The sequence below is a fragment of the Magnolia sinica genome, chromosome 7, assembly GCF_029962835.1.
Source record: "Magnolia sinica isolate HGM2019 chromosome 7, MsV1, whole genome shotgun sequence".
Classification (NCBI taxonomy): domain Eukaryota; kingdom Viridiplantae; phylum Streptophyta; class Magnoliopsida; order Magnoliales; family Magnoliaceae; genus Magnolia; species Magnolia sinica.
In genome coordinates this window covers 4,237,954-4,258,917 of record NC_080579.1, presented here as the reverse complement: position 1 = coordinate 4,258,917, position 20,964 = coordinate 4,237,954, and the positions used below count along the sequence as shown (strand labels likewise).

The window sequence follows — 20,964 nt, the reverse complement described above, 5'->3', positions numbered from 1 at the left end:
TCCGTTCAAATTTGCCTAGATGTGTTTGGTTTTAGGGATTAGAAGAGATTGGAAAGGTTTAATACCAGGATCGGCCGGGCGTGCCAAACAGACTAGATATAGCAATTCAGGATATAGCAATCCCATGGATCTCAAGATAATTCACTGTCAACACCATCATTACCTACAAATCCATGCCATCCACCCTAATACCATTCAATCCCTTCCAATCCACCTGGCCAAATGGGCCCTTAAGACAATCCACTGACAACTCCGTCATTGCTTCATAAGGATGGAGGATGGAGGGCGTTCTGAAAAAGAATCCCCTGTTTAAAGAATATAGTATTTCCTATTTAATCGGGACCATTGTCTTTTATTTTGTATGGCATGAATCTAGAAGTTATGAATCTTCAACCCAAGAATTTATTAACTAATAGTCCATCCACTGTAGAAAAATAGCAATTGACGGTCTAGATTACTAAGGTGTGGTCCCACTTATCAGAATTTTGGGACGCTGGTAAACTGTAAAAATAGACATCACACCGTGATATAGTTGAACAAGCTTACTCTAAAAGTGCTTTGTGTGGGGCCCACTTGAATATTTGTATGAAATCCAACCCATTCATCACGTGAACCCCATCATGAAAGTGGGATGCTGTAAAAATCAGGCGAATCCTACAATCTTATGGGCCACAACATGAATTTAGAGGATTTTGTATGGTTGTCCATTGTTTCCTTAGGTGGGCCACTATGTTATTTATATGACACCCAAACCATGCGATGCTACAAATCATTAGGTAGGAAACAATAGACAACCATTCAATTCTTGTGGTGTGACCCTTGTCCTGCATGCATTCCGGTGGGCCCACATGCAATCCTTGTAAACTTTTCACTATTTGATAAAGCTGATATTTATGTTTTTCCTCCATCCAAGTCTCTGTGACCTTATTAATGGGTTGGATGGCAAATAAACATTACGGTGGGCCCTAGTAATGTTTTAATGGTGGGCATCAATGAACACTGTTTACTCTCATTTGGTTCACTTGAGCTTTGGATTTACTTCGTTTTAGGGCTCATCCCGTAAAATGACCTGCAAAAACAGATGGACGGTGTGGATATAAAATAAATACATCACATCGGCCCCACAGCGCCTGACATCAGGGATATCTTAGTGGACTTGTTTTTTTTTTCTTTTTTTTCTTTTTCTTTTTTATCAAAGTAATGTTGTCTTCATTTCCTCACGTAATGAATGGTACAGATATTTCACACGTATACTACTTAGGCAAGCATGCGGGAACGCCTCTCTCCTATTTCACTCGCGCGAGTCCCACTGGTTCTTTTGATAAATCTGCGGTGATAGTTCGATAACAATTTTTTAAGTTGTGGTGTCTGATACAACATAACGTACACCTGCTTAGTTCACTGTAATGTGGACCGTCCAAGTCCCCATTTGGATACACCAGATCACCAAATTCACACTGATCAATAGATCTTGAACATCTGACTTTTCTCATTGAATTTTCTCTCTTGACCGTTTATAACTGTTCAATTTGATGTACGATCAGTTGGATGGTTAGGATCATCCAGTTAGTGTCATTTTTGGGCTGTACTACGTCCACACTGATGTACGGCCAGTGCCAAGCTTTTTCAACGGTGGAGCTAACGATTTGGGAGGTCTGGATTGAGGAAGCGGATTGCGTCCTGCCCCCTCAGAAGGATAATCAGTCTAGTCAGGGCTCTGAAAGGCCCACCGTTATGTATTGGTTTTACTTTCCTTTTCTAATCCATTTTTCCATGTAATTTTAGAATATGAACCCAAAAATGAGGTATGTATTGGTTTTACTTTCCTTGTCTAATCCATTTTCCCATGTAATTTTAGAATATGAGCCCAAAAATGAGGTAGATCCAAGACTCAAGTGGACCACACGGTGAGGATTGAATTCCAATCATTAAAAACTTCATGTGTGCAGCAGAGGTTTTGGATCAATCCAATATTTGTGTTTTCCCTTCGTCCCGGTATATATGAACTTGTGAACAAGTTGGATGGCAAATAAACATCACAGTGGCTCTTAGGAAGGTTTCCAGGTAAGTTTCATTATGGCCACTGCATCCTCTAGTACAATCCACTTGAGACTCTTATATTTAGATTCATACCTAAAATTACAACTGGGCATTGAGTTGAGTCGGACTGAATTAGGGCTAACTTGACTTGATCTGGTTTTGAAATAGGCCTCACTAGAAACCGACCGACTCGATACCAAGTCCAGCATGCCTGACCCAATCCAAGTCCGGGTTTGGCCTGGACTAATCCAGACTGAGTCCGACCCAGTCACAAGTACCGAGTCGGGTCAGATGCAGTGGAGACTAAAATCACAACTCAAAACCTAGATTCACTTGCTAGAATTGCAACCTCTCCATTGCAACCTTTCCATCAACTCAAAACCTATGTTTTTTTTAATACATATGTACAAGTAAAGTTTCGAATTGAGTCGAGTCAGTACCAAGTTGGATTTTGGGTTGAGTCGAATCGAGTTACAGGGTGACGCAAACGGGTTTGAGTTTGGATTGGATGAAGTCAACTCAATTCGGATCGACTTGCCCACTCAGTTCGGATCGAGTTAGCCGAGTCGAGTCATTCCATGCCCAGCTCTACCTAAAATGATCTTGAAAAACATCATGGTAAGCCTCTGCTCAAACGCTGGCCCATCCATGATGGGGCCAAACATTAATGGTCTAGATTGGATTGGCGTGGTCCACAATGCAAGTGGGTCCTAATATAATCAACTTGGGGCAATCAAGAAGAACATGCATAATATTTTTTTACTAACTATATAAAAATCGCCATTGAACAAATAATCCTTTTACAAGCCCACCAAAGCACATTAAAAAACAAATGAGAATGCATCATTTTGACACTTGCCTATTCTCCCCAACCATTGCTCTTTAGCACACGCAATGACCATTGTCGGGCTGCTATCAAGGTCTAGTGAGAAGCGATGGTCTGTAGAAGGCATGGCTTTGTGCTATCTCAATGCGATCGCGGGGATCATTCATCGTTTCATCTCGTAGAGCTTGGAGAATGCTCTCTGTCGAAAGCTCCCTGCAAAACCCAGATCAAAGGTATCAGTCATACAGCCCATGGGCCATCTAAACCATAGTTCTAAAAAGACGGACTCGAAACTTGGCAATGTCAACTTGACAAGATATCAAGCTGAGGCTCTTGGAAACTCATTGGTTAGCCTCACTCCGTTGGGTCTCGACAAGACTCGTCAATTCGGCTCGAAAACATGACTACAGCTGTTTCACATCTTACTCCTGTGTTTAGAGACTGTAAATTCATCTCTATTCTTTTCATTCATGTACGGTTTTACAAGGTACATGGGGTCTGGTCCAACGGTTAAACGGTCCTGCTATGATTTAGGTCTCTACACTTGAGTACATGGTTCAGTGATTGAAAAAATTGATATCATGGGCCCCACTGTTAATGGCCCATACATCAAAAAGGAATCCCGGCCTTTCAATTGATGGTCAACAAATAGACCATTAAGAAAGAATATAAAGCACCAGTTCACATTCAACCAAAATTAGGGTCCACGGTAGCCTGTGGTTTCAATCCATTTCTCTCTGAATTATGGGCCCCACTTATAAAAACTGAAAATCCAAGTGCTATGTACAACCCTTTGGTGTGAGCACTGTACGAGACTTTCATATGTTACTGATACACCCATTCAATGAAGGTGGGATCCATGGTTTGGTGATCTAGACCATTGCTTTCATGGCCCCACTGCGAACTGGAAGATCTTTTGATGGGAGAGCCACGAAAATCTTTCAGATTGGAATATCCCTACAGCATTCATCCAGACCATCGCTGATTTTTCTTTTCCCTTGAACACTGATGGACTGCTGATTAAGGACTTGATCTTCCAATCCAAGGAGATTTTTGGGCCAAACCCTATCTATGGTGGGACCCACTCAAATGGAATGGGGGCGTCAGCCAGCTATGCATATACCGATATCCTTTCTACAAATCTTTCCGTTTTGCTTAGTAATGTCCCTTGATGCCACCATTTCACAAAACTGTTTGCATCTGTGTGACTAGCTCTGCTGCAAAGGGTCCAGCACATTAGCCACCATATATTATGCTAACAGCCCACATGGAGGGTCCATAGTTCTTGATACAAACCATTGATCTGATTTCTGCCCGCAGAAATCTCCCAGATTGGATGATAGAAACCCTTCAATTGGTAGCGTTGATAGAAACACTACGAAGGAATACACACACACACACACACACACACACACACATCCAGATTGAAAGATCTTAAACCTTCAATGCGCAGCCCATTTTTACGGAACAGTACATACAGACACAGCAATGTACCATAAAAATGGGCCACACATCGGAGGTTTAGGATTTTCAATCTGGAAGCTTTCCTGTGCGTACCACCATCCATGGTAGAATCCCATCATGTAAACGGTTCATTTCATAACCCATGGGCCCCACATGTATGGTGCTACCAAACATGCGCAAAAGATAATCACTCATATTGTTAGGCATACAGAGTAAAAGAGATAATATGAAGAGAAGATTAGCTTAAACCTTGTAATTAGTATCTTATAAAGTGTCTTCAAGATGGGGCAAAGCTCGACTGGAGCAATGGGTATTTTATCTCCTGGATGTAGAAGGCTTAAGCTCGGCTGACCGAGCAGCTCATAAAATGCTCCCACAGCAGACACGCCCTGAGGAAAGGATGCATGGTTAGCATTGCCAGACAGTAAGGTGGGAAGTGTTGAGAGCAAAAGATCCAGGCCATTCATTAGGTGAGGTCAAGGTATTCCATCCCCATAACGGAAAAAATAATACTAATAATAATAACTGTTTCGGCCCCGTAACAGGCCATTTTTTCCAAAGCTGTTATGTAACCGTTTTATAACAGCTTGGGTGAGGTCCACCAAGAACATGCTGCACTAGCCAGAAAATTCAGGCTAATCCACTCATCAGTGAAGCCATGTGTGTAGGTCGAATATAGATTGTTGGGTTGTTTATCCCCAGCCATCTATTTTCATCACATGGATCAGGACCAACTGACGAGTGGACCAGTATGATCCTTGGCACCTGCTATGGATTACCTTACCATTTCCTACAAACAATGTAGGCCCCACATACACGCAACCATCTCTTTTTAAAAATAAAAAAATAAAAATTATCACACATGCATGTGCTAACACTGTATGAATGGAAGCACTCCTGTGAGGAAATATACCACTTTAGGATATATGCATGGAATCCTGTGGTTTTCAGTTCGTACAAGGGGGACCATGGTTCAGTGATCCAGGTAGTTTGTCAGATGGGCCCCAATGTGGATGGACTGTGGCCTGAAACTCCCCCAGATTGGAAGGCCAGAGCCCTGCAATATTTGGTGTTTTTTACTAGAATGTGAACCTTTGCTGCATTTTCTTTTGCTGATCTGACAATCACATGCTACCAATCAAAGGTTATGATTGTCCCCTCCAGGAAAATTTTCGACATGCCCATCAGATCGATGGCCTGGAACACCCAACCACAGGGCCCGCTTGTACAAATATGGACCTCAGGATAGTAAACACCTCCTTGGCCCAAGGACCACATTATTACACCATTCCAATGGTATGGGGGCATGCATAAGTTTGTGTCAGCACTCTATGCTCTCTAAAATCAGGACCTGACTCGGACATGCCCAAGCTGAGACAGATCAGCAAAATGGGCATAGACAATTTGCTGAGTCAGGCAACTAGTTCCTTGACTCACTGAGTATTGAAACTGACTCGGCTAGCCAGACATACAAGTTTAAACTTGAATGAATGGCAAGGGAGTCGGCGAGTCCTGAAAACTGTATGTGTGGAGATATAAAATGCTTGAACCATATCAAGGCATCTTTTGCTCAGGCAAGTATTCCATACAGGTGGCCCCCACCTATGGGTGATCCAGAACCTGGTGGGCTGCCCACGGACAGGCAAAGCTGCAAATATTCCACCAGCAGACCATCCCAGTCCATATACAACGATGTCCATCATCTGGATATTCAATGGAGGGGTGTTTAGTTGGCTGCCCATCCATAGAGGGACCCACCAGATGAACGTTCTAGACCACCAAAAGGTTATGGAACGCTGCCCTGAACAAAATTGCTGTTTAAGGCCAAGCAACACCTAATACCTATTTGGAAAATCAAGAAACCACACCTGAATCGTGCCCTTGCCTTTGATGCTATCGCCCATGTCCAGACTCAATTCCCCCTTGACTAACATATGGCCGTACCATGAATTACGACCCTTCAACAAGGTTACGTATGTGTCTGCCAGCAAAGGGCCCGCGAGCCTCTCTGGTTCTTCTGTCAAGAGGTGTGTGATAAATATCATTTCAGATGTACAATGTGCAAAATATACTGATTTGCTGGTAGCGCTCTCGTTGGTAAGGGCGGCAACCATACCTGCAAAGGAGCAAGCTACAGAGTGAGAGTGGTTTTCGGAATCAGAGACTAACTCTTGCCAAGAGAAATTACATGAAGTAAAACCATTTACGGACTCATCCATGATACACGTGGCATACAAACATGTCGCAATCCAGAGCATCCAAATCGTGGGCCCAATGGTGAATGAAGCATAGTCTGAAACTACACTTATCAGATGAACATAGCCATCCAACTGGTGGCTGTCATACGGATGGCCAAAAGGGAAATTTTTTATGGTACAAATTCACTGGGTGAAACGAGGTGGATAAGATCGTCCTATGGACCTATAGTCACATCAAGTGTGAAGAGAGGAGGCGACAGATCCAGCGGCCACAGCAAGAAGCGTCTTTTTTAAAGCATTAGCAAGTATAAACAGCCTGGAAGCGAGTTGGGAAGCACAACTTGAAGTGGGAATGGGACCCAGGTGGAAGATTCATGCAACAAAGGACCATCCAATCAGTGTCCAATTCGGGCCCCGTTCTATCCATGAGTTGGTTCAGGATTCTGACATTCTGGACTGTTGTGCGCATTTTCCGTGTGTATTGTGGATGAGCAAGTGCACTTTGGAGTGTAGCCCAAATGGAAGATAATGCAGCTGTCATAAGATTGTAAGGAACTGAGAAAGTGGATAAAGAGAAGATCCGCACAAAATGATCCGCATGGCATAAAAGCATGTCGCAATCCAAACCATCCAAATCATGGGCTCCATAGAAAATGGAGCAAGACCGGAAAATACACTGATCAGATGAACCTAACAATCCAATTGGTAGCTGTCAAATGAGAGGATCACTGGTCTATGTACAAGTTCAGTAGGTAAATCAATGGTTAAGATCATCCAATCAGTGTGAATTTTCAAATTTGTGTTCACAATTTTGAAAATCTGGATTGATGTGCACATTTTCCTCAACTACAGCAAATTATCAAGCAGAGCAAAAAACACTGACAAGATGTCATTTTCCTGAATCAATCATAACTACCCAACAGAAAGAAAGAATAAAAGTTTTAAAAAAAGAAAAAGAAGAAGAACAGCAATATCCTTCCAAATTTACATCTATGACAAGAAAAGTGTTTTACACATCACTCAAGAAATAACGAAAGGCAATGAATTGAAATTTTCCAGTCAGTTGTGTCCTTGAGAAATCTCATATGTGTTTTACATTTCTCTTCAAAATCTGGAACCCGACTTGATCTTCATTACCTACTTTCCCGAGGTGCTATCAAGACCTTACATCCTCGAACACACCACTATTAGTTTAGATAGGAAGGTGGACAACCTTTCTAAGTCCACCTTTCCAAGCTTGCAATCCCTCATTCACTTTGTCATTCTTTCAAGGACCAACGAGGCAACGATGGCAAACACAAGTCTCCATTCTAAAATTCTCTCCTTCATTTGAAGGCAACATGAGTGGATTGAATCACAAAAACATCAACTGCAGTCCAAAATATATGTTCACTTTTTTTTTTTCTTTTTTAAATTATAAAACTTTGGTATGTTTTTGGAAGTTGCATCTTACTTCTTTTTTAAAAAAAAAAAAAACTGGGTCCTTGCTCTTGCTCGGGTGGTAGACTCTCAAGAGTTTCAACACCCGGTCAAGGGTTCGAGTACCCATAGGTGGTGAAATTCCACTAGCGTGAGTGTGTGGAGGTGTGTGCGCGTGTTAAAAATAAAAAATAAAAAATAATAATAATAATAAATCTTACTTATTGTCTGATACGTGTCATCACTTTGGTCATGACAATGTGATAAAGACCTGTCTACTGCCAGTTTCGAAAGAAAGGTTTGCTTGAATACATCCCAACGTATTACAATAAGATAAATTAGAACTCTAGCTGTGGGATTTGAGCCTTTTCAATGCCACAAACCGTTTATTTGATAAGACTCCCATTGGATGCGGGATGTCCACAAAAATTCTCAGATCGAATATTTCATCATTGATTACACAAACAATAAAGGTTACTTTGACCGTTCATGTACAAAGCAAAAGAGCCAAATTATTAAATAGTTGAAATAATCCAAATTGAGAGCTTTTGTATGTTGGCTTTCCACAATAGAAAGTGAGACTCATGATATAAAAAGTTTGGATCAATGGAAGATGACCCAGATTCAAAGGCTAAAGCCTTGATGTTTCGTATTGCAATATATTGGGATGTATTTGCGCAAACCTCTTGAAAGAATATTGTTTTTTATTTTTTATTCTTTGATGTATCGTAGAGAAGTCAGATCATCTTATATGGAATGGAATCATAGAAACATCAATTGTGATGCAAAATATATTTTCACATTTTTTTTCCTTTTTTTTTTTGAAACCATAAAACATTGCTATGTTTTGGAAATTAGATCATATTTATTGTGTCTGATATGTGACAATACCTCTTGATCTCATAATGTACTCTGAGCCTGAGAATTTAACCTTTGGTGCTTCTAAAGGCTATAGTGGCACAAAACATGAAAACAAGCAGTGGCAGATCCAGATGTGGGAGTCGGGAATCACCTATTTCAAAGTATTTGCAAGTATAAACAGTTGGAATGGAAGCGGGGGCGCGAGTTCAAAGTTGGATTCAAAGTGCAATCATGCAACTAAGGTCCTTCACTAACCTAACAGTTGTAGCTTACATGTAACCTCATCCTGCATTCTTGGTTGGCTCATCCCGAACTATCTTCTGACAGCAGGTATACAGTTCAACTCTAGTAACCTGACCATGGTGCAGGCTGAAACACATGCACACACCTAAATTATGGTTTTAAGACTCAGATAAGTCTGATGTGACTTGTCCGAGTCAACTCGGACTTTGTTGTACCCAATCTGATTCGATACCACAAGCTGCCCCCGAGTCACCCCAAACTTGGGCAAGTTGCGACATGAATCGGGGACAAACAAGTTGATCTTATTCTCAGGGTCTGAAAACCATGACCTAAATGCCAACAACTCCTATGACTTATTAGCTATGGTAAAGGAACAAAAAACCAACAGTGTGAAAAGCAATCCTAGCATTTAATGGATACTACTAAAGCCACTGAAGTGTGTAACGTAATATGTAACGTCACCATCCTATCCAAGTGTGTGATAAGCATCAACCTGCTATGCTTACATTAACATATTGCTTCTTTTGGAAAGGAAGACTCAATACGGTTCTCAACATCGACCATCTCGTAAGCAGACAAAAGGTTATTTAGGGTGCATTTGGTAGCAGCTTCTCTTTCAAAATAGAAGCCCTTCTACACTTTAAAATAGCTTCGATTTTGTAAGAGAGGCAGTCAGAAGTAGCTTCTGCTGGTGTTACCAAACGCACCCTTAATTGCTGCATATTATGCTTAAGAGACGCCAATTCACTGGACCGTTTGTTTATTAATTTCCCTTCTGCTTCACAGGTGCAGAATATTGATGCTGTTGGGAGTTCTTTGGTCCAAGATAACCTAGGTTGCAGGTCGCCTCTTGTACGCGGTATAGAAATGGGTGTTGTAAGCTACTTCCTCCGATGTGTGGTATGCTAGGGATAGGATCATGTGGATTGCTCCAATACATATGCTGGGTACATGCAAAATAGTTTTATATAGGTTTTGTAATCTATATATCATCATCTTCATTAGCCTTATCCCAATTAATTGGGTAGGCTATATGAATCCTATACCGTTTGGAATGTCATATTGTTCAGATTCATGATGAAAGTTATGGCATAGCTTTGATGCTGGCTGCCAACTTGACGCATCCCTTTTCCTTTATCCAGGCTGGGGAAAAGCAATGAGAGCACAAAACTCCCATAGGCACAAGGTATATACTACTACACATGTTGATTACAATCCAAAGCTATCTAATCGTCCATAATATAAGTTGATTACAATCAACAAGTTATTTTTAATCTATACATGAAATTATGAAATTACTATTATAGGTCCCGCATTCATGAGAGTGGAAAGAGTAAGAAGGATGTTGCCCGTAGCATTGAAGCTAGGTGGAAGAAATGGAGACGCCTCTAGAATTTTATGTGATCACCGTGTACCACTCAAACTGAAAGGGAAATTTTATAGGATACCTATAAGACAAGCCATGCTCTATGGGACAGAATGTTGGGCAATTAAGGAACAACATGTTCATAGGATCAATGTAGCTGAAATGAGGATGCTACGATGGATGAGTGCAAGATAAGAAGGATAAAATTAGAAATGAATGCGTTTGAGAGGACTTAAAAAGTAGCACCAATAGGTAATAAGATGAGATAAAGTAGACCTACATGGTTTGGTCATGTGCAACAAAGACCAAGAACTGCGCTAATTAGAAAGATTGATTTGGTACAAGTTGAAGGCTATAAAAGGGAAAGGGGAAGACCCAAAGCACATAGATTGAGGTAGTAAGAAAAGACTTGATGGCCTATGGTTTAACTGAAGGTATGGCCCTTGATAGAGAGGAATAGTGCGGAACAAGATTCAGGTAGCTAACCCCAATTAGTTGGACAAGGCTTAGATGATGATGACTGTTATGGATCCACATGCATAATACTATGTGTGTAAATGCTGTTGCATAAATCTAATATACATCTGTGTTCTGAATATGGATTGACATTACAAGTTAATCTACACTTAGGAGTATATAATCAAAACTTTGGATTGGTAAAATAGAGAACTGGATCACAATTCACAAACAACCCATAATCCAGCTCATCCTAGGATTTGGACAAAAAACGTAGGGGGGCTGACGATTTAAGTAACGTTGGTGTGGTTGATGCCAAGCGCCACAACTAATCTCGTCAAATGTCGGTTTTTAAAATAATAATAATAATAATAATAATAATAATGGGGGAGATAACCCTAGAGGTGAATGATTGGATAGAGTAGTAGATTAGGGAACTTTACTAAAACTGCCCCACGTCCTCTTCCCGCATTGAGCGGGAAGGGAACTTCGAGGCCAGCTAGCTAGTGCAGGAAGGCATCCTTGGATTGTCTCTTATATTTGGGGAGTTGATCGGGACATCACGCGCACACGCGCCTCCCCCTACGCACGTACTCATGAAAAAGGAGGGCCCCACCGTCGATCTGGATAGGTAACGACGTCCAGGGAGGGCCCCCATGCTAGAAGACGGAGTTTTGGTTCAAAAGAGTGGGCCCGATAATCAAGAAAAGCCCATCATGGGATCTCATGATCATGGCCCGCTAGTCGGATTGATTTCATATTTTAGGTTTTGCTTATTGTTATTATTTAGAACATCATGAACGCTTTAGATTTCTTTGTTTGGTTTTTATTTTACTTTACTTCATCGCCAAGTAATAAGTTGGGCACATGGCGTGAGTTTTGGGGTATAGGGTTTTCCCTATGAATAGGCACCCCTCGTAGTTCTTTTAATTCATTGAAGATTAATAAAAATTCTACATTTTCCTACTCTCTAAGTTGTGAAGCCTAATTGGGTGCGAAGCCCTCCCTTCATCGAAGGGTTAACTACCGTGGTTGGAAGCACATCTATCCCGGTTCGCCTCCATCCATCGCCATATCTACTACCCATCTTCTATCATCACTTCTTCTCATCTCACTCCATCATCTACACTTCGAATCAATCATCTATTGCAGCAATTCTCCTCCCCACAACAGAATTTCAGAATCTGGCCCTACAGGAGGGCTAAAACTTAGGCGGAGCACCACGCACAAACCGTACATCGGATCAAGCTGAGATTTGGAATTTTTGGAGTTCATCCCTGGCCGACCAGGGCCAAGGTGGCATTTTTCTGAATAGTGGGCCCCACACACGTGCGGCCGAGATCACACGCACGTGCGTCTAGGCCATTGTTGTTATCCACGCATGTGATACTTCTCTGGTTCATCTCTCTCCTCTCTTTTACTCCGCTTTCACCCAAAATCTGTAAACTTAACCGTAAATTACTCAAATCTCCAATTTTATGCCCATTTTCTTACCCTAAGGTTCCCCGAATTGGAATTTCTGAATCCCTTGGATTAGGAACTGATTACTATGCATATGTGGATGATTATGTCTTATCTTTAAGTATCGTTTGGTTCATAATTTTTATTGATCCAGCCCTATCATGTGTAGGCCTGGACTGCACAGATTCCTCTTAATTGAATGTTTGGACTTTCATGTGGGATATGGAATTTATGTAATTGTTTCTGAACTAACGTGATCTTAAGCCTGAAATCTCGCATATCATATTTAATTTTCATGTCCTGCATCAAATTTGGCATCAGAGATTAGGGTTCTTATAGGGGAATACATTATTTGTTTAGGGTTTGTTTGAGTCCGTCATGCATCTAGTCCATCACATGTAGCTTTTAGGAGTCCATAGTCCCTCATTTTATTAACTATATTGCTGGAGTAACATTGCATAGTCCTCTCATATTGAGTCTCATATGATCATTTAGTCTCATATAGTCATCATAGAAAGTCCTTAGGTGGAGTTAGCAAGTTGTACGCCCACACGTACGAGTCATGGTTTTGGCTAGCACCACATAGAACAACTGCTAGAGTCACTAAACAAGTTGTCCCAGCAGATCGAGTCTTAGGGTAAGTGCTTGGAACGAAGCATAGATCAACGCCTTGACCAAATAGAGGCCTCCCTCAAGACAAACCCTACCATTAGGGAAGATGGTCAATCTCAGGCATGACGTGAGTTTTGGGGTATGGGGTTTTCCCTATGAATAGGCACCCCTTGTAGCTTTTTTCATTCATTCAAGTTTAATAAAAATTCCTGCTTTATTTTTCTGCTCTCTTCGTGAGTTGTGGAAGAATTCAAAAGTGGGTGCGAAGCCCTCCCTTCTTCGAAGGGCTAACTACTGTGGTGCGAAGCCACATCTATCCCCATCCACCCCTACTCTCTTTCATCCATATCTCTCATCTTCTATTATTATTATTGCTTTGAATTTCCCAGCTTTTGCAGTTATTCATCCCCCCACAACCAGTTTCCAAAATCTGGACCTGTAGGAGGGCTGAAACTTCGGCGGAGCACTACGGCTCGACCTTACGTCGAATCGTCATCAAACTTGGAGGGATTAGAGGTCTCACCTGGCCGACCAAGGCCTAGGTGTCACTTTGGGGAGGCGGGCTTCCATCAAACGTGTGGCCAGCCCACCCGCGCACGTGCGTCAGCCCTGGGCCATCATCTGCATGCAGGAGCTTTCTCCGGGTCAGGTTTTCCTCTGGTTTTCCTCTTTTCATTCCTATTTCCTAAATCCTGGCCTTAGTTTGCATTAGCCCTAATTTATTTGCCTCTTTTTTTTTCACCATAGGGTTCCTTGAATTGAAATTGGGGAATCCCTTGGATTAGGGACTGATTTTTATACATGTGTAGTTGATTTCTATTTTCCTTTGACATCGTTTGGTTTATAATTTTTATTGGTCCAATTCTAGCCTGTGTCGGCCTGGACCTGCATAGATTCTCCTTTCATTGAATGTTTGGACTATCATGTGGGATGTTGAATTTGTGTAATTGTTTCTGAATTGGTATGATCTAAGCCTGAATTCTTGCACATCATACTTGAATTTCATGTCCTGCAATAAATTTGGTATCAGAGTTTAGAGTTCTTATAGAGGAATACATTATTTGTTTAGGGTAAGTTTGTTTGAGTCTGTCATGCATCTAGTCCATCACATGTAGCTTTTAGGAGTCCATAGTCCCTTATTTTATTAACTATATTGCTGGAGTAACATTGCATAGTCCCCTCATATAGAGTCTCATATGATCATTTAGTCTCATATAGTCGTCGTAGAAAGTCCTTAGGTGGAGTTAGCAAGTTATACGCCCACACGTGCGGGTCATGGTTTTGGCTAGCACCCTACACTAAACATGGAACAACTGCTAGAGTCACTAAACAAGCTGTCCAAGCAGATCGAGTCTTGGGGTAAGTGCTTGGAACGAAGCATAGATCAACGCCTTGACCAAATAGAGGCCTCCCTCAGGACAAACTCCACCATTAGGGAAGATGACCAATCTCAGGCAGGTGGCCAGGAGGATAAACCAATAAATGGAGGTGGTCAAGGAATCAGTCATGGGCGTGCACTCGTACCCCCATCCCATGAGGGACATCAAGATCATTATTTTGAGGGGTACAACATGTGCGGCCTCATGACTAGAGAGAGTGCACCAGAGGCTAGTGTAAGTTACCCACTGAGGCCTTTCCGGTAGTGGATGAGTTTCGTGATGTCATTCCTAATGATCTACCGGATGAGTTTCCCCCTAAGAGGGATATAAAGTACACTACAACATGGGACACCATAATACATATAACCGAGTTTGCGTTTAATAGTTCCGTCGATAGGTCCACAGGTCTCAGTCCTTATGAAGTCGTTACTGGTTATAAACCTGGAAAACCTATTGATCTTGTCCCCGTGCCACTGTCCAATAGGCCGTCAAAGCCTGCAGAGTCTTTTACGCATCACATTCATTCATGGCATCAAGAAATCAGGCAGAAGATCATAACTAGTAATGAACATTACTCACTTTCTGCAGACCAACATAAATGTTTTAAAGAATTCAATGTAAAGGACTCTGTCATGATCTACATTAGGCCAGAGTGGTACCCTCATTGAGCCGTTCGAAAAGTACACGTGTATAGCGCTGGACCATTCAAAATTATAAAACGAAACGGTCTCAATGCGTATGTGGCAAATCTTCCACCCTCCATGGGAATTAGTTCCACATTCAATGTGGAAGATCTAGTTGCATTTCAAGGGGGTCATTGACGCATTGTTCAGTCTTTCGCCTAACCATCCTGATTCTCCAGACCTTTCCCTTGATCCATGGCCCCCTCCCAACCAATTTTCTCAGCCTCTACGTCCCATTCCTACCCATCCTGATCCATTTTTCCAGCCTCTATCTCTCATACCTACCCGTCCCGATCCATTTTCCCAGCATCTACCTCTCATACCTACTCTTCTCGACCTTTCTTCCCAGCCTCTACCTACCATACCTAATTAGATAGTTTCAACGTTGGACGGCGGATTTTAGAAGTACCTGGTTAAATGGAAGTCACGCTTAGCTTCAGACAGCACGTGGCTCACTGAGGAGTTTCAGAGACTTGATCCTAACATCCTAGAGCGGTTCAGGAGTTTTATTTCGCCAGTGGAAAAATCTTCGCAGCCGGGGAGAATTGATGGGGACATCATGCGCACACGCGCACACAAGCCGCCCCCTACGCACGTACTCACGAAGGAGGGCCCCAGCGTCGATCTGGATCGATGACGACGTCAAGGAGGGCCCCCATGCTAGAAGACGGAGTTTTGGTTCAAAAGAATGGACTCGATAATCAAGAAAAGCCCATCATAGGATCTCATGATTATGGCCCGCTAGTCGGATTGATTTAATATTTTAAGTTTTGCTTATTGTTATTATTTAGAACATCATGAACGCTCTAGATTTCTTTATTTGGTTTTTATTTTACTTTACTTCATCGCCAAGTAATAGGTTGCGCACATGGCGCGAGTTTTGTGGTATAGGGTTTTCCCTATAAATAGGCACCCCTTGTAGTTCTTTTGATTCATTGAAGATTAATAAAAATTATGCGTTTTCCTACTCTCTAAGTTGTGAAGTCTAAATCGAAGGGTTAACTACTGTGGTGCGAAGCCACATCTATCCCGATTCGCCTCCATCCATCGCCATCTCTACTACCCATCTTCTATAATCCCTTCTTCTCATCTCACCCCATCATCTACACTTCGAATCAATCATCTATTGCAGCAATTCTCCTCCCCACAACAGAATTTCAGAATCTGACCCTACAGGAGGGCTGAAACTTCGGTGGAGCACCACACACAAACTGTACATCGGATCGAGCTGAGATTTGGGGGTTTTGGAGTCCATCCCTGGCCGACCAGGGCCAAGGTGGCTTTTTTTGAATAGTGGGCCCCACACACGTGCGGCCGAGATCACACGCAAGTGCATCTATGCCATTGTTGTTGTCCACGCGTGCGGTACTTCTTTGGTTCGTCTCTCTCCTCTCTTTTACTCCGCTTTCACCCAAAATCCGTAAACTTAACCCTAAATTACTCAAATCTCCAATTTTATGCCCATTTTCTTACCCTAAGGTTCCCTGAATTGGAATTTCTGAATCCCTTGGATTAGGGACCGATTACTATGCATGTGTGGATGATTAGTTCTTGTCTTTGAGTATCGTTTGGTTCATAATTTTTATTGATCCAGCCCTATCATGTATAGGCCTGGATCCGCCTAGATTCCCCTTAATTGAATATTTGGACTTTCATGTGGGATATGGAATTTACGTAATTGTTTCTGAACTAACGTGATCTTAAGCCTGAAATCTCGCATATCATATTTAATTTTCATGTCCTGCATCAGGAGTTCTTTCTCTTTTTCTTTTTTCTTTTCCTAAATTATTTGCTCCATTCAATAATCCTCAAAAAAAAAAAAAAAAAGCTCCATTTTATAAAATTTCCATTTTAAATCATACAAAAAAGGAAAAGATAAATGATGACTTCATCAATAAGAGAAGACTTTCCAGAAGGGATAGAGATAGACCACTACAAGGTTGCTTCCAAGGGGCACCTGATTAACCTAAGTTTATTGGTCATATCATTCACCTTTTTAGGAATGAGACCAAAGCTAACGTCAAGACTCAAAGAGTCTCAAGACTAGCCTCTATCATGATTATTTTTTTTAACAAAGTATGTATTATTTAAATAGAAAATAAGGAAGAAGATAACTTTTATTGGTCACGACCAAAACACTTTCTCCATAGTGGGGCTATCACAAACACCATAATGATTAAACCTAAAAGCCACTACTTATTATCACTTCTTTTTTTTGCCCAAGCAATCACATTGATCAAATCTCCTTCAACCACAATTCTCCTCTTATGTGGCCCCCCTTTCAACACTTACACTTGGAAGCCACTTAAAAAGAGCTCTAGCTTCCACCTCGCTGGTCTTTTTCACCTACAACACTAAAAAGTAAAAATCAGCCACTCTAAGGTCAAGGTCATTTTTATGGATACCCCTGTCCCTGTCAGACCAGAGAGGCAAATCCTTTGGGGTAAGCATGGAGGGAGTTTTTAAAAGTGTCAGGCAAGAATAATTCCTTGGCTCTTGTTTGCAAGGAGTTCAAAGGTAGTCAGGATGGCCATAATAGAGGCTGGTTCGAGTTTTTCAATGACCGCTCTTGCGGTGGCGGAGTCCTGCTGGGATTAGGGACATCTTGCACAATGAGGAAGGGATTGTCAAGAGTACATTATAGGTGAGAAATAGAAAGAGCAATGTAAATACAATGAAGACCCTTAATAAATTTACTGTTAAAAATCTCACTTTTCAGTTGGAATATTTGGGGTCACATGAGGTATACCGAATAAGACCTTGCAAAGATCTAAAATAATCTTGAATTGTTGACAAGCAGGGTACTCATTTAAATATCGAACAAGCTTTTTTTATGCAACTGTTATTCAATACTTATGTGTAACTCCTTTTAAAAGCACTAATAGAAAGAAATCATACCAGCACCAATAGCATACACGTTTTTCAAGCCACCCATGACTTCATGTGTGACAAGGTCGCTGTTATCCCACACGATGAAATGCGGCTGCCTAAGAAACTTTGCAAGAATCTTTCTCCACTTATCAGCTCCACATATTCGAGCATTAGCATACTCCTTGTTGTAAATCTCCGATGCAATATTCGGTCCTCCAAGATAAAGAATGTTCTCCAAAGGAACACCAGCTGCCAAGCATAAACTCACACTTAGAAAAAATAAAAAAATAAAAAGAAAGAAAACTAACAAACAACAAGAAGATGCCCAAGTTCCAAGAAGACCCACTCAACAGGGAGACCCCCAAAACAAAACCCAATAAGCAAATAACAAATACAGATATTGTGGATAAATGCTTGACTTTCTTTTTCTTTTTCTTTTTTTTTTCTTTTTTCTTTTTTTTTTTTTTTTCTTTTTGCCTTTTTTTTTTTTCTTTTTTGAAAAGAAAGTAAAGCAGTTGTCCTAACAATTCAGGACACCAAAATGTAAATTTCATGTTCTAGAGAAAAGTGGTGAATACCTTAAGATGGAGAACATTTAAATCCTACGTCACCAAGTAAGCAAATGCAAAGGCAGAACTCTCTTCAAAATCAACTGAGATGCCTTCAGACAAATATGTGAAAAAGGAATTATAGGATCCTAGCCTAGGATATGCAGAGCATGCTCAGGTTTTCCAGTTATAGACGTGGGGCCCATGGCTCACTGATCCAGACAATTGATGGGTCTTTCGGGCCCACCATGGATGGACCAAGCATCTCCTCAATGGGATAGGACCTAATCCTTCCATTTACAGCCTGCAGAACAACAACCTACATGCAACTGAAGAAAGGTCCAGTGCTGGTGACTAGGATCTCCCAATCTGGGAGGTTTTCAGGGAATGGACCATCCATGGTGGGTCCAATTGTAAGACAGCTGGGATCCCTAAAGACCAGGTCCCACTTGTACAATTGGAAATCCGCTATCCTTTGTGTATCCTCGGGTCAAGGATCATATGATTCCCATGCTAATCACTTGAGAATCTAAACTTATGCGGACGTGCTTTTTTAGACCATGGAACTGATAGCATGATTACTTCCAGCAATGCAAGATAAATCAAACATGATTAAGAAATAAGCATATTCACAAGCATGAAAACTGACAATACAAAAATATGACAAGAAGAACCAGATAGCAAAATCATTCATGTAGGGAAAACTAAAAAATCAAGAATCTTACTTGCACGGTGGATCATCTGTGTTGGAGTTATTATGTGGGGAACGGGCTCCAATGCAGCCTCAATACCCTTTGCCAATGATATAATAATAGGAACAGTAATCCTCTCCTTCCAATACCTACTAATCTCTTCAAACACCTCACGAGTTTCCGTTGATGGCAAGCCATTGACCACTACATCGGCATCCCACACAGCCTCCTGCAGGTTGGTCACGACTTTCATTGGGCAAAGGGGAGTGTCGATCATGTTCAAGCAGAACCCGTCCTTCAAGATCTCATCTGCGTACAACGTCCGATCGCCCAATCTCGCCTCAACATACTTCAAGTACCCACAACGTCTGATCAGACGCCGCAGCACATCCTCCCGTGAATTGATCACTTCGAAGAGATGCTCTGCCGTGGCCCTATCAACCGACCTCCCAGCCCTTCTCCATATCCTGATCTGAGCCTTTTCACGGAGATGGCCATAGCTGTCTTGCAACATAGCGGTGAAGACACTACCCCAAGCGCCGGCCCCAACACCGACGATCCTCAACGGATCTCCGTCGGATTTCCCGAGAAGCCGACGAAGCTCATCAAGTTTCTCTTCTGCACCATTAGAGCCATTAATAGAACCATTTGAATGAACATGATTGAGCTTTCCTTCGGCGCTGCTAACCATCTTCTTCCAAGAGAAATTGGCCAAAAATTCTTGGATTTTCCAACTGCTCTAAAATGGCTTTTTTTTTATAGCAAATTCTCAAATAGTAACTTCAGAGGATCAATCCAAATTACCTTGATCCTTTTGTGGGTTTTCTCCAAAGATTCAAATTTCTTCAACCTCAGCAGAATCTGCAATCGACAAAGGCTTTCTATACAACTTTACCCCTCCACACTAAAAATAAATAGAAGTCCTTCCTTGTAATCGACGATTCCACCCAGACTCAATCCCAGTTCCTCCAAAATATTTATAAATAAAAAAAAAAAAAAAAAAACTGGATTTTTCTCTGTGGTTCTTTCTCCAAAAACATAACCAATCTCCCTATGATCAGAATTTCATCCAAAGCCACTCCAGATTTCCACCCTCAAACGCTCACCAAAAAGGGTATTTCACCCGTCCAACACTCAAAAAACCCCTCCTCTGTGAGATGATCCCCCGGAAATCAAACCCAAACCCTAAAAAAATCAAAAGGATTGGAATCCCAGAAGCTTTCTTTCTCCAATCAGAAATTCAGACCCAACCAGCCCTATTATAGCAGATTGTTAAAAAACCAAGCAAAATCCTACGTGGGTTTCTCTCTAATACTACAAAAACACACGCCAAGCAATCCAAGAAATTCAAATATTCAAATAGAGCTTCGAAATTACCGTTGGGGGTTGGGTCATCTGCCCAACTAAAATTCAAGAAATGGAGACCTTTCCTAGTCGGAGACTCCAATGACGTTGAAATGGGTTCTTTCTTAATTGATTTTTCTCTTTTATCACCCAAAACCCATTGAAAGAGATTGGATATTAAGAGCCGGCATTTTAGATTGGTAGTTGGTTATTTTGGAGATGTTTGAAAATCAATGCCTGGAATGAAAAATTGCGTGGAAAAAGGTCATGACTCAGGAGAGAAAGGAGTTTTACAGATTTGGACGTACTTGTCTTTTGATTGAGAGAAAGAGGGACACGGATTCCGGATTCCCTGCGAAAGGCTTTCCCAGGAAGTTCCTGCGCAAGGATGCTGGGTGGGGCCCAGATCCATGTTTTTGAGAAATCAATCCTGTCCATCCTTTTCTAGAGGTCATTTTAAGATAGATGGTAAAAAATGAGGTGGATTCAAAACTCAAGTCG

General features: G+C 41.5%; 1 protein-coding gene across 1 annotated transcript; it reads right to left on the bottom strand.

The window, feature by feature from the left end:
• Nucleotides 1-2,805: 2,805 nt before the first annotated feature.
• On the bottom strand, nucleotides 2,806-20,756 carry LOC131250887 (probable glycerol-3-phosphate dehydrogenase [NAD(+)] 1, cytosolic). The gene is made up of 5 exons (XM_058251272.1): nucleotides 19,153-20,756; nucleotides 17,907-18,128; nucleotides 6,199-6,446; nucleotides 4,580-4,719; nucleotides 2,806-3,079 (listed from the first exon to the last, which is right to left on the bottom strand). The coding sequence occupies exons 1-5, from the start codon at nucleotides 19,808-19,810 to the stop codon at nucleotides 2,956-2,958; spliced, it is 1,392 nt and encodes a 463-aa protein (XP_058107255.1). The 5' UTR covers nucleotides 19,811-20,756; the 3' UTR covers nucleotides 2,806-2,955.
• Between the last annotated feature and the right edge of the window lie 208 nt (nucleotides 20,757-20,964).

Coding starts and splice junctions, on each gene's coding strand:
- LOC131250887 (XM_058251272.1), bottom strand. CDS start 19,810: ATGGTTAGCAGCGCCGAAGGAAAGCTCAATCATGTTCATTCAAATGGT. Junction 18,129..19,152: donor ACAGATGATCCACCGTGCAA/GTAAGATTCTTG, acceptor TATGCTTGGCAG/CTGGTGTTCCTTTGGAGAAC. Junction 6,447..17,906: donor CGTGTATGCTATTGGTGCTG/GTATGATTTCTT, acceptor GCTCCTTTGCAG/GTATGGTTGCCGCCCTTACC.